The sequence below is a fragment of the Diospyros lotus genome, chromosome 3 (genome assembly GCF_014633365.1).
Source record: "Diospyros lotus cultivar Yz01 chromosome 3, ASM1463336v1, whole genome shotgun sequence".
Lineage (NCBI taxonomy): Eukaryota > Viridiplantae > Streptophyta > Magnoliopsida > Ericales > Ebenaceae > Diospyros > Diospyros lotus.
The window spans coordinates 12,503,621-12,517,103 of record NC_068340.1 but is presented as its reverse complement, the minus strand read 5'-3'; the positions used below and the strand labels follow the sequence as shown (position 1 = coordinate 12,517,103).

The 13,483-nt window shown below is 38.0% G+C and overlaps 1 protein-coding gene across 1 annotated transcript in view; it reads right to left on the bottom strand.

The window, feature by feature from the left end:
• Positions 1 to 13,483, bottom strand: part of LOC127798321 (uncharacterized) — a 93,846-nt gene that overhangs the window by 49,417 nt on the left and 30,946 nt on the right. The window contains exons 4-6 of the mRNA XM_052331815.1: positions 13,158 to 13,266; positions 13,013 to 13,076; positions 12,858 to 12,913 (exon numbers count right to left, since the gene is read on the bottom strand). Coding sequence (XP_052187775.1) covers positions 12,858 to 12,913; positions 13,013 to 13,076; positions 13,158 to 13,266 — 229 coding nt within the window. The remainder of the gene's footprint in view (positions 1 to 12,857; positions 12,914 to 13,012; positions 13,077 to 13,157; positions 13,267 to 13,483) is intronic.

Genomic DNA, 13,483 nt, shown 5'->3' with positions numbered 1-13,483 from the left:
CCGCTTTCCTTTATCAAAAGACATTGTATAGAGCCGTGAGAATGAGGCTGAAAGAGAAATGTTACTTGTTGGATATGAGCCCTTAAAACCAGTTCTTAGTGACACAAAAAGACTCAATCTTGTAATTCTTTAATTATCAATAAAATGGCAAGTTTATGTTTTAATTTAAATTGCAATATGGTTTAAATTAAAAGCATATATCCATTAATATAATAAGAAGTGGATACCATCCTTAAGAGTTACAGATATGAGTGACAGTTAATCCACAATTCGTTATTGAAGAAACTAGGCAGAAAAATTATGAAATCACACCACCATGTATAATTCATTGACCTGTGAGATATATATACACAAAAATCCTAAAAAATCTCCTAACTATTCTCATATTTTATAGGAGTAGATTACAACACTTTAGGTATCTATTTTTCAGATTTAGATCAACAAGAATTAGGATAACTTGACCTCATTCTTTCTTATCTTTTGGACAAAATTATCCGATTACCTTAACTGCAATCCCGAGCCTTTTGTTATTCCTTATCTTCTTCCAACGCTCCCTTTCAAACTGAGGAATAGATGTCAATCATTCCCAATCATTCCCGGCTTGCCTCTTAAGTGATTCAAAACTTTGTTTTTGCATTGCTTCAGTTAACATATCTGCTTCTTGTTCTTCAGTAGGAACATAAGTGAGTCTTATGTCTCCTTCTTCCATCTCTTGCTTGACAAAATGCCTGTCAATTTTGACATGCTTCATCCAGTCATGCTGCACTGGAATATTTACAATGTTGATAGTTGATTTGCTATTTCTGTATAGTAGTTTAGGAGATGATATAGGCATGGAAAGATCTTTCATTAGTCGTTCTATCCATATTATCTCACAAATCCCTTGTGCAATGGCTCGATACTCAACTTCTACACTGCTACGAGCAACAACTTCTTGTTTCTTGCTCCTCCAAGTTACTAAGTTTCCCTACAGCTTGGTACAATACCCCGATATGGATCTACTATCCTCAATAGAACCTACCCAATCAAAATCTGCATAGCCAATAATTTCTCTATCCTAATTTTTCTTTAACAACAACCCTAGGTGTTCCTTTGAGATACCTAAGGATATGGTAAGTTGCTTTAAGATGTCTTTTAGTTGGTAAGTGCATGAATTGGCTGATGATGCTCACAACATAGGCAATATCTGATCTTGTGTGAAATAGATAGATAAGCTTCCTTACCAAGTGTTGATACCTTCCTTTGTCAACCTGATATTCTTCTTTCTCTTTTTTATTCTTCCAATTAGACTCTAAGAGGGTACTTGTCGGTTTACACCCTAGTTTGTCTGTTTCCCTTAGCAAATCTAGGGTGTATTTTCTTTGAGATATGAAAATACCCTCCTTGCTTCTTGCCACTTCCAATCCAAGGAAGTATCTTAATTCCCCTAACTCTTTTACCTCGAATGCTTGTCTCAGTTGATGCTTTAACTTCTCAATTTCTTGGTTGTTGTCTCCCGTGATGATGATATCATCTACATAAACTATCAAAATTGTTCTCCTTCCATCAACTTCAACCTTTGTGAAAAGAATGTGATATGCCTATCCGTGCTTGTATCCAAGCTTGTGTAGGGTATCAATAAATCTCTTAAACCATGCTCTATGAGATTGTTTAAGACCGTATAGTGATTTCTTTAACTTGCGTACTTTTCCTCTTGTGTTATCTTCCTCAAAACTTGGTGGTATTCTCATAGATTTCCTCTTCCAGGTCACTATTCAAGAAAGCATTTTTGATATCCAATTGATGTAGTCTCCAATCAAGATTTACTACCAAGGATAATAAAACCCGAACGGAATTTAGTTTAGCCACTACAGCACCTCGTACTCCAAGACCTGAGTTTGAGTGAATCCTTGAGCTACAAGTCTTGTTTTGTACCTGTCAATACTCCCATTAGATTTATACTTCATAGTAAACACCCACTTGCTACCTATTGCTTTCTTTCCCTCTAGTAGCTCCATAACTTCCCAAGTATCATTCGTTTCTAAAGCTTTCATTTCTCCCAAAACTACTACCTTCCACTCTTCATCTTGTAGTGCCTGATAGATATCTCTAAGAATAGCCACACTATCAAGACTGACAGTAAATGGTCTGTATTAAGGAGATAATCTTGAGTATCTGAGAAAATATGAGATAGGATGTTGTGCAGGATCTCACACCTTTTCTTAGGGTAGTTGGAATACCTAAATCATCCTCTTTTCCATCTTCCAATTTGTTATGTGCCTCAGCATCTCTTGCAGCCACATTTTCTGGACTTATCTCCGAATTAGATGATTTGGTTAGTTAAGGATCACGAGGCCTTCTAGAATAAACCATTAGTGATGGTTTATTTTGGACCTAATCATCTTCTTGAATTTTGGTGTTCTCTTTCTCTCCCCCTTGATGGTTTAGGGCTAGAGGAATAGAATCTGAACTATATTCAAGATTGATATGGGATGTTTCAGGATTAAGGACGGGTTGGTAAAGGAGCAATGAGTGGAGTAGGAGAGGAAGAATCCGGTACAGGCATAATTGTACTCCAAAAATCTTCTGTTGTGGAGGTATTTCCTTGCAGAGGGTTGTCTTGAAAAAAAGGTAGATGCTTGATGAAAGAGACATCACAAGGCACAATAAATTTTCGGTTAGTGGGGTTATAGCACTTATATCCTTGCTGAGTAGGAGAGCATCCAACAAATATGCACTTGAGTGCTTTTGGGTCCAATTTGGATCGAGTAAGCTAATTTTTGTGTACAAAAATAGTACATCCAAAAACCTTAGGTGGAAGAGAATTTAAAACTCTAGTATGGTGAGGAAAGGATTCAAGAAAGACATTCGAGGAAGTTTTGAACTCTAGAATTTTTGAAGGGAGTCTATTGATGAGATAAGCTGTTGTAAAGGCAATGTCTCCCCAATAGACATTTGGAACTAATTGAGTAAACATTAGGGCACTTGCTGTCTCAAGTAGATGCCAGTTCTTTCTTTCAGCTATCCCATTTTGTTGAGCATTGTAGGGACATGAGCTTTGGTGAATAATACCATGCTCATTTAAGTACTGATTGAATTCACTGGAGAAGTACTCTTGGTCATTATCAAATCTCAGTATATGAATAGATGATTGAAAAACATTTTGGACCATTTGATGAAACCTTTTGAAAACAAGGTAGGTTTCAAATTTGTCTTCCATTAGGAACACCCAGCTAACTCTCACTGATGGAAAGGGCTCAGTCCCAAATAATCTGCCTCTTACTTCATCTAAATTAGCGTTTAGACCATGAAAGAAGTCAAAAACTCTTTCTTTCTCCACCATCTTGTCATACTTTCTTCCACCTGCAAGACACTCCGATGTAATCTCACAGAAAATGTCCATCTCCTTCCATAATTTAGTTAAAGTGTTATAATACTCAATGATTGAGTTAGTACCTTGCCTTGTGGTTCAGATGACAGACCGGATTTGAAAACTTTGGTCTATGTTTTCAAGGTCAAAATAGATCTCTTGGACAGCCTTCCAGATCTCACTAGTTGTCTTGTAGAATAAATATGTTCTTCCAATCTTAGATTCCATGGAGTTGACTAACCAGGCCATAACAATGTCATTCTTTGCCTCCCATACGCCATAAGTTGTTAACTCAGGGCTTGGCTTTGCAATATCTCCTGTTAGATAGCCTACTTTACCCTTCCCTCGAACTACCAGCATAACTAATTGGGACCACTGTCGGAAGTTGGTTCCATTCAGCTTGTGTAGAGTGATTTGGAGTGAATGGCTACCAAGAGCTGTTGGAGTAATTGGAACATGATTATTCTTTATTGGAAGAAGATTGGTGGTGGAAATCTCGCTTGGTGTTGGATTCTCAGCCATTGCGTGAGCTTGAGTCCTATACAAAATAGAACACTAGCTATCAGGTACCACAAACCGTGGCTCTAATACCATGAAGAAACTACGTAGAAAAATTATGGAATCACACCAACATGTATAATTCATTGATCTGTGAGATATATATACACAATCCTAAAAAATCTTTTAAAAGATCTCCTAACCATTCTCCTATTTTATAGGAGTAGATTACAACACTTTAGCTATCTATTTTTCAGATTTGATCAACAAAAATTAGGATAACTTGAGACCGAATTATCCTCATTCTTTCTTATCTTTTGAACTGAATTATCCGATTACCTTAATTGCAATCCCGAGCCTTTTGCTATTCCTTATCTTCTTCCAACAATTATGCTATAAACAAGTTCCTACCTATAGAGTTCCTAATGTGGATAATAGCAACTCGTAAAGACTAGCACATCGTCTTCCTCCTTGTTCAGTATGAAATGTTGAAGATAAAGGTCAGTGAGTCTCACGCCATTCTATATGAGATATGGAAGGAAGATGAGTGAGTGCTCGTTGCATGAAAGAGTTCACTGAACGAGACTATTAACATCGAATCACATGAGTCCTTACTCACGGGTCAATGATTCAATGTTAGTTGTGTATGTGCAATTAGTCCTTAAACCTGAGATGACATAGATGCCTGTGCACTGATAGATTAGGAAATCAATGATGCTCATTTATACTTTTGTGTATGTGCAACTAGTCATTTATACACATTCCACTAGCAATCCTCATCCCATTTATACTTTTGTGAGCTATCATCGTTTGTCATCTATTTATTCTGCTTTTGTCTTTGCTCTTTCGTCTGTTTCTATCCCTAAGACAGATACTAAAGCTCTTTCTCACCTTGGGGAGACATGCTATGGATGAGGAGAAGTCTGTCTTGTTGGCTAATGAGACATGGAATCTCCTTCCTCTCCCTCCGAGGAAGTCTACTATTGGTTGTCGATGGGTGTCTACAATTAAGGTTGATCTGCATGGTTCTATTGATCATCTGAAGGCTTGATTAGTTGCTAAAGGCTATACTCAATTTTTTAGCCTAGATCATGGTGATACATTCTCTCCCGTAACTAAGATTGCTTTTGTTCGTGCTTTTCTTGCTATAGCCGCTAGCCACTATTCAGCAATGGCCTCTTTATCAATTGGATTTTTTTTTTTTTTAATAAGTAAGCACAGATATGTTATTAAGAAACCAAAATAGATATACAACAATTCTCAGGAAACACCTGACCCACCCACCAATGACCTGGAACAAGAGAAATCCATACAATCCATCAGCCCCCCCTCCCCCCACACCAACCATTAGGGAGACCATGCCAACCCAAAAACTGACTTCATAACCAAACTAGCCTAGAAGAGAAAGGAACTTATCGATCAAGAGCAGAAGTAGACATAATGACCTAGTCCACAAAGTAGGGGAAAGATGGCTCCACAGCCTTGACCCAAGCCATGAACCTAGCTATCACCACGTTAAAGAAAACAACCGCATCTGGCTCCTGATCCTTGAAAACTAACCTATTCCGCTCCAACCACACCATCCATAACGCTGCATATAAAAGAGACTTCCATACCTTCCTTTGCCCTTTACCCCGAGCAAAATAATCCCACTGGTCAAATAAACCCCCAACCGAGCTCCAACAGGCCCACTCATTGCCCCACCATCTGAAAATCTACCACCACATGCACAAGACTATATCACAGTTGACGAAGAGGTGGTCAACTAACTCTGGGACAGAGCCACAAAAGACACAAAGCAGATTGTCCCTCGAAAGAATTCCTTTCCTACCCAAATTGTCCTTTTGAGTTAATTTTCCCCCAAATGATTAGCCACACAAACAACTCCACTTTTGGAGAAGCCAAACTACCCCAAACACGAGCTGCCACAAAATTAATAGTGGGCACATTGGAACCAAACATCAATGAGCAAAGTCTCCCACTAAATGAGTGTGACGAAAAATAACATGTCCCTTCAAATGATCAAAAAACCCGATCACCCCTTCCACTTACTAAATGGACTTGGGAAATAACCCTTAAACAGCCTAGCTTAGATAGGCTCTTCTCTTTCAAGAAAAAGCCCTCTCCAGTTAAGTCACCAAAAGCATTTGTTATTCACCCAAAACCCCAACTCTGCCACCCTCTTCCCTTTATCCAAAGACACTGCGTAAAGCTATGGGAACAAGCCCAAAAGGGAAGAGATACCCACCTAAATGTCTTCCCAAAACCGAGTTAAGTCACCCTTACCCATGCAGATTTTTACTCCTTCCATGGCCACCGATCGAGTCTCATTACTATTGGTAAAAGAGCCAACAATGCCCCTCTACCAAGAACTAAAATTCTACTTAACCTCCACTTCATGGATTTCGTAGAAGATGCCATTATACCTAGACCCAATAACTTTACACCAAAGCTCATCCACCCCCCGCCCCCCCCCCCCCAACGAATCATCCTCCATAGCATTTAAAGAGCAAGGTTTTGTTTTTGGCCAACAAGGATCCCACCCCCAGCCCTCCTAGCTTCTTAGGCAACTTCACCAATTCCCATCTAGCAAAATCCATTTTAGCCACCCCCTCATTTTCAGACCATAAAAACTTTCTCTATAGATTAGCAATCTGCTTAGCCACCCCGATAGAAATTTTGAAGAGAGACATGTAATATATTGGTAAATGGTTAAGAACCCATTTTATTAGTGATAACCGGCCAGCCATGAATAGAATCCCTGCCTTCCAAGAAGCAAGCTGACTCTGAACCCTGTCTGTGACTGCCTTCCAAGCCACAGACCTCCCTGGGTTAATTCCCAGTTGGAAACCCAGATAGGGAATTGGGAAAGAAACAATTTTGCACCTCAACAGCGTAGAAGCCTCCAGCAACCATTCTTGATTAACATTAACCGCCGAAAGGCTAGACTTTTTAAAAATAATACGTAGGCTAGACATGAGCTCAAAACATCTCAAAATCTATTTGAGAGCATGGATACATCCTAACTCAACTGGATAAAAAAATTAACGCATCATCAGCAAATTGGAGAAGAGGGATTTACATAGGAAGGGACCCCACCAGGACACCCGTAAACAAATCCAGATCCAAGGCCTGGGTGAACAGCTTGTTAAGACCCTCAGTCGCCATTAAGAACAGAAGTGGGGACAACGAATCCCCTTGGCAAAGCCCCCGCCCCATATCAAACCCATCTGCAATAGAACCAATAACTAAAACCATTATCTGTTGTTTCAGCACAGTTTCTTATCCAACCAATCCATTTAGACCCAAACCCCATACCTTCCATGACCCCCCATGACATACTCCCAATCTACATTGTCAAATGCCTTACAAAAATTCAGCTTAAGAAAAGCTGCCTTTATCTTAGCCAATTTCACCACTTCCACCACCTCGTTAGCAATTAGTACTCCATTTAGAATCTGTCGGCCCTTAACAAAGGCACTTTGGCAGGCACCAATCAAAGAATGAATCACCAAACCCAGTCTGTTAGCTAGTAGTTTGGAGATGACCTTATGAACACAACCCACCAAGAGAAAGTGTATATGGAGCAACCTCCTGGTTTTGTTGCTCAGGGGGAGTCTCGACTGGTATATCACCTAAAGAAGTCCTTGTATGGCCTAAAGTAATCTCTTTGATGCTGGTTTGATCGCTTCAGTTCGATCATCCAGTCTTTTGGTATGAGTAGACGTGAAGCTAATCATTCTATTTTCTATCACCATTCTTCTAGTGGAGTCATACTATTGGTGGTGTACATAGATGATATTATTATTACAGGAGATGACGACGTTGGTATTGGGCAATTGAAGACTTATTTGCATTCTTATTTCCAGACCAATAATTTAGGCAGGTTGAAGTATTTCCTTGGCATTAAGGTAGCTCAATCTGCCCATGGTGTGTGCATCTCAAAGAAAGTATGCCTTAGATATTTTGGAAAAGATTGGTGTGCTTGATTCCCGACCTATAGATACTCTTATGGATCCTAATGTTAAGCTTGTACTAGGACAGGGAAAGCCATTGGAGGATCTTTGGCAATATAAGAGACATGTTGGGAAGCTTAATTATCTCACAATCACATGACCAGACATCTCCTCTGTTGTTAGTGTGGTAAGTCAATTCTTAGACTCCCCATGTGATAGTCACTAGCACGCTTTAGTGCGTATCTTGAGATACATTAAAAGTACTCTTAGTAAAGGCTTGTCGCTTGAGAACAAAGGACACAAACAAGTTGTTGGATATACTAATGCAAGTTGGGCTAGTTGTCCCATAGATAGGCGCTCTACCTTGGGTTATTGTATCCTGATTGGAGGAAATTTGGTGTCTTAGAAGAGTAAAAAGCAGAATGTTGTGGCTAGATCTAGCGCAGAAACAAAATATCATGCTATGGCTTTAGCCACATGTGAGTTGATTTAGCTCAAGTAACTTCTTATGAAGTTGAAACTTAGAGATTCAAGATCTATGCAACTTATTTGTGATAATTAGGCGACTCTCCATATTGCCTCTAATCCAGTTTTTCATGAATGGATCAAACACATAAAGATAGGCTGTCACTTTGTGAGACAAAAATTGATTTCTAGAGAGATTAGTACGTTATTTGCTAGCTCTAATGATCAACTGGCTGATCTTCTTACCAAGGCGTTATGGGGCCCGTGACTTGCCTACATTTGTACCAAACTTGGCACATATGATATATATGCGCCCACTTAAGGGGGAGTGTTAGAATTAGTATTATACATATATTCTATGTAGTGTTGTAGATAGAGTTATACCTTGTGCTTAACCAAGTTGTACCTTATTGGTATATATATATGTACCTCATTGTGAATAATAGACACAACATGTTTCTCTCAAAACATCACAAACTACAAAGAACTAAACTTCTTTAATATAAGAAAGAATTGTATTTTGAAGAATGGGTAATGAAGAAAATCTTTGGTAACTTCAGCTGTATTTTGCAGTTCATATATATGTGTTTGTGTCAGATCATGTCTGCTATGTACATGGTTGGACAAACTTGTATTGGTCAAATTTGAGGCAACATGTCAGAGTCCATCAACAAAAACTGATAATATTAGATTAGGAAAATGAGGAAAATAAAGGGGAAGCCATGGGAGCAACAACAAAGTTGCTTCTTCGTGGCTGGAAGTCGTGGGTTTGAGTTGTAGAAGAAGTCTGTTTAAAAAGCATATCAAGTGTCCATGCAAAAAAATTCTTGCGCAACCCTCATAAAGCAGGCAACAGTGAACCTCATGCACTAGAAACACCCTTTGGAAATACGAGGCAAATAGTTATTTAAAATTATTATTGATTCAATCCAAAATGGTCAAAATTTTGAAAATCAGTAAAACTTGGCCAACTTTGGTGAAAGCGTTTGAAAAAAAAAAACAAAACAAAACCTTAAAAAAAATTCTAATTCATAAAATCAACTGGACAAGCCTTTTAAACACAGATTCAACAAAGTCACCAAATAGGACGCAAAGTTGCTTTCTTAGAGTCCTGGCTTTACTGCTTCATGAACAATAAAAAAAAAAATCATGGCTAAACTATATTCTTTTTCCATTTGGATTAATACAGGTTATTTCATTCGTTCATTTAACAAACTGTTGCAACTGCCGGTCCCAAGCCCAAATAAAGGAGGAGGGTTGTGTTAGGTAGCCGACAGCCAACGTAAAACTTAGTCAGATCCAAAACATGAACTCTAGACAAATTATGAAAAATCGTTTGAGCGTAGGTGTAACCCTTCATAATGACGCGCTACACTGCCCGCGTGTAGTGTCAAGTGAGCTAGGGTCGTTGCATCGGTACCCAGATGTAGTGACAAATGAGCAAGGGTCCCTGCATTTGCTTAAACGGATGTGGGTAAAGAAGCTAGTCCAAAATCAAAACCAAAACTAAAATAAAAAACAAAAACAAAATCAAATTCAAAGTCAAGGCCAAAAAAAAAAATCATAGATTAAGGATTGGATCATGGAACATAGAAACATTAACAGGCAAAGCTATGGAAGTGGTAAATGTGATGATTAGGAGAAAGATTAATATTATGTGCCTTCAAGAGACGAGATGGGTAGGGAAAAAAGCAAAAACTTTATCAGAAACTGGATATAAAATATGATACACAGGAAATGATCGAGTGAAAAATGGAGTGGGGATTATTATGGATAAAAACTTAGTAGATGAAGTGGTGGATGTAAAGAGAATAAGGGATAGGATTATTATGGTGAAGGTTAGTCTAGGAAGAATGACTATGAATGTCTTTAATACATATGCACCACAAGCGAGGTTAGGTGAGGAGATAAAAGCAAAATTCTGGGAGGATCTAAAGGGACTCATACAAATGATACCAAAAGGAGAGAATGATTAAGGAGGTGACTTAAATGGATACGTGGGTAGAGACGAAAACGGCTATAGAGAGGTACATGGAGGGTATGGATTCGGGAAAATTAATAATGAAGGTAAGTCTATTCTAGATTTTGCTATGGCATATGAGCTCATCATAACCAATACTAGGTTCAAAAAACGGGACAAACACTTAATCACATATAAAAATGGCATATCAAGCACCCAAATAGATTACTTCCTCATGAGACAAGAGGATCGGTTATGTTATAGGGATTGTAAGGTGATACCGGGAGAGTGTTTGACTACTCAACATAGATTCCTAGTACTTGACGTCCAAGTAAGAAATTGGACGAGAAAAAATCACATAAAACAAAATCCAAGAATCAGGTGGTCGGATTTAAAAGAGGAGAAACAACTAATCTTCAAAGAAAAATTAAAAGGTAGAAGGGAATGGAATGGAGAAGGATAGACAAACCAAATGTGGAGAGAAATGGCTAATGCCCTAAGAAACACGGCAAAGGTAGTCCTTGGAAAGACAAATGGTAGAGCCCCTAACCTTAAGGAGTCTTGGTGGTGGAATGAAGAGGTACAATTGAAAATTAAAAATAAGAAAACTTGCTATAAGGTTGTATATCAGTGCAACAATGAAGAAAATCCAAAAAATTATAAAGAAGCAAAAAGAGTTATTAGTGAAGCAAGGTCAAAAGCATATGATAATCTATATAAACGACTGGATACAAAAGATGGAGAAAGGGATATATATAAATTAGCTAAAGCAAGAGAAAGAAAAACAAGGGATTTAAATCAAGTGAAATGCATAAAAGATGAAAATCAAAATGTATTAGTGAATGAGGGAGCGATTAAGGAGAGATGGAAGGAGTATTTCACAAAATTGTTCACTGATGGTGGCGACACAAGAGTTAGGTTGGGACATCTTAGTAACTCCGAAGGGGACGTGAGATATACATTTTATCGACGCATAAGTTCAAATGAAATAAGACAAGTATTAAAAAAGATGAAAAATCATAAGGCGGTGGGATCGGATAATATACTAATAGAAGCATGATAGGAGAAGAGGGCATCTCCTGGCTAACAAAATTATTTAACGCGATCCTTAAATCAAAAAAGATGCCAGATGAGTGGAGGAAGAATACTTTGGTTCCTATATACAAGAACAAATGAGATGTTCAAAACTGTGAAAATTACAGAAGAATTAAGTTAATGAGCCATACCATGAAATTCTGGGATAGAGTAATAGAGTAAAGGCTCAGAAAAGAAACAGAGGTATCGGAAAATCAGTTTGGTTTCATGCCTGGTAGGTCAACAATGGAAGCTATATATCTACTGAGGCGCCTAATGGAAAGGTACCGAGATCATTAGAAAGACCTATATATGGTGTTTATAGATCTAGAAAAGACCTATAATAGGGTCCCTAGAGAAGTATTATGGAGGGTTTTAGAGAAGAAAGGAGTCCGAATAACCTATATACAAGCTCTTAAGGACATGTATCACGATGCAGAGACAAGGGTCAGAACATGCGGAGGGGACACTGAACCGTTTAAAATTACAATAGAACTAGATCAAGGTTCTGCACTAAGTCCATACTTATTTGCCCTAGTAATGGATGAACTCACTAAAGATATTTAGACAGAGGTGCCATGGTGTATGCTATTTGCAGACGATATAGTATTGGTGGATGAAACAAAAGAAGGAGTGAACACTAAGCTTGAGTTGTGGAGAAACAATTTAGAATCTAGAGATTTAAATTAAGTAGAAAGAAAACAGAATATATGGAATGTAAATTTAGTAAGAATGCAAGAGTGGAGGATGTTATAATAAAATTGGAAGACCAAATCTTACAAAAAAAAGACCATTTTCGATATTTGGGATCAATGATTCAAAAAGATGGAGAAATTAACGAGAATGTTACATATAGAATTAAGGCAGGTTGGCTAAAATAGAGAAATGCATCGGGGGTGTTATGTGATGGTAAAATCCCATTAAAACTAAAAGGAAAATTCTATAGGACAGCTATAAGACCAGTCTTGTTGTATGGCTCAGAATGTTGGGCAGTCAAATACCAACATGAACAAAAGACGAGCATAGCGGAGATGAGGATGTTAAGATAGATGTGCGGCCATACAAGAAAAGATAAAATTAGAAATGAAGTTATTCGTAATAAGGTAGAAGTAGTGCCAATCGAGGAGAAGATGAGAAAGACTAGACTAAGATGGTTTGGTCATGTGAGAAGAAGAGCAAGAGAAGCTCATGTGAGCAGAGTTGATAAAATGGAACAATTAGTCAAAAAAAGAGGTAGAGGCAGACCCAAGAAGACTTTGGAAGAGACATTAAAGTTTGATATAGAGTGTATGAATTTAAATGAAGATATAACAAAAGACAGAAATACATGGAAGTCTAAAATTCATGTAGCTGACCCCACATAGTGGGATAAAGGCTGGATATGTTGTTATTTGTATTTAACAGATTGCTGCATTAATTTAAGAAATGCATTGCTTAAAGGCATTCCACAAATTTAATTATTCACCTATGCAATCAAGTTGTGCAGCCAAAATTTCCTCTTGATATCAATTATCAGTTTAGACCAGGAAAGATCAGAAATCAAGTGGTGAAGTACCTTATTGTTGAATGCCATCAGTACATTTCCATTTCTTTGAACAGCATACCTCGATCCTGATTAACAGTTGGTCAAATAATCAATGATCTAAGAAAATTACTGCAGACAAAATCTGTTACACACAAAGGGTTGAAATAATAAGAATCTTTAGGTACCTATCAAGAGGTGGATGACAGATCCTAAAGAATGCCCAATGCCAAATGTGGGAAGATCTTCTACCTATGTAATTTGGAAATTGAAAAAATAAAGAGGGGGGCATGGTGCAAGAAACATATTTCTAAAGATTAGAGTGAGACTCACTATTTCATGTAGAAAGCGAAGACATCTATCAAATTTAAACTGAGCTTCATCTGCAATGAAGAAGTGATCAAATCCACTAGCATACGGCGTTGCAATGACTAAAATACCCCTACATCATAAAAAAAAATCAGTTGGCTTGCCTTTCTAATTGGAGATACACAATAAAATGGGGATCCACTAGCAGTATTAAAACAAGTGTGTGTGTGCACACACGCAAACAAGAGAATCCTCTCTTTCTCCATGCCCCTGCAACCAATAGAACGGATTTGGTGCCGGAGGTGGGAGATCACTGATATTGTGGCAAAGGAGGGAGATAACCAAAAAAT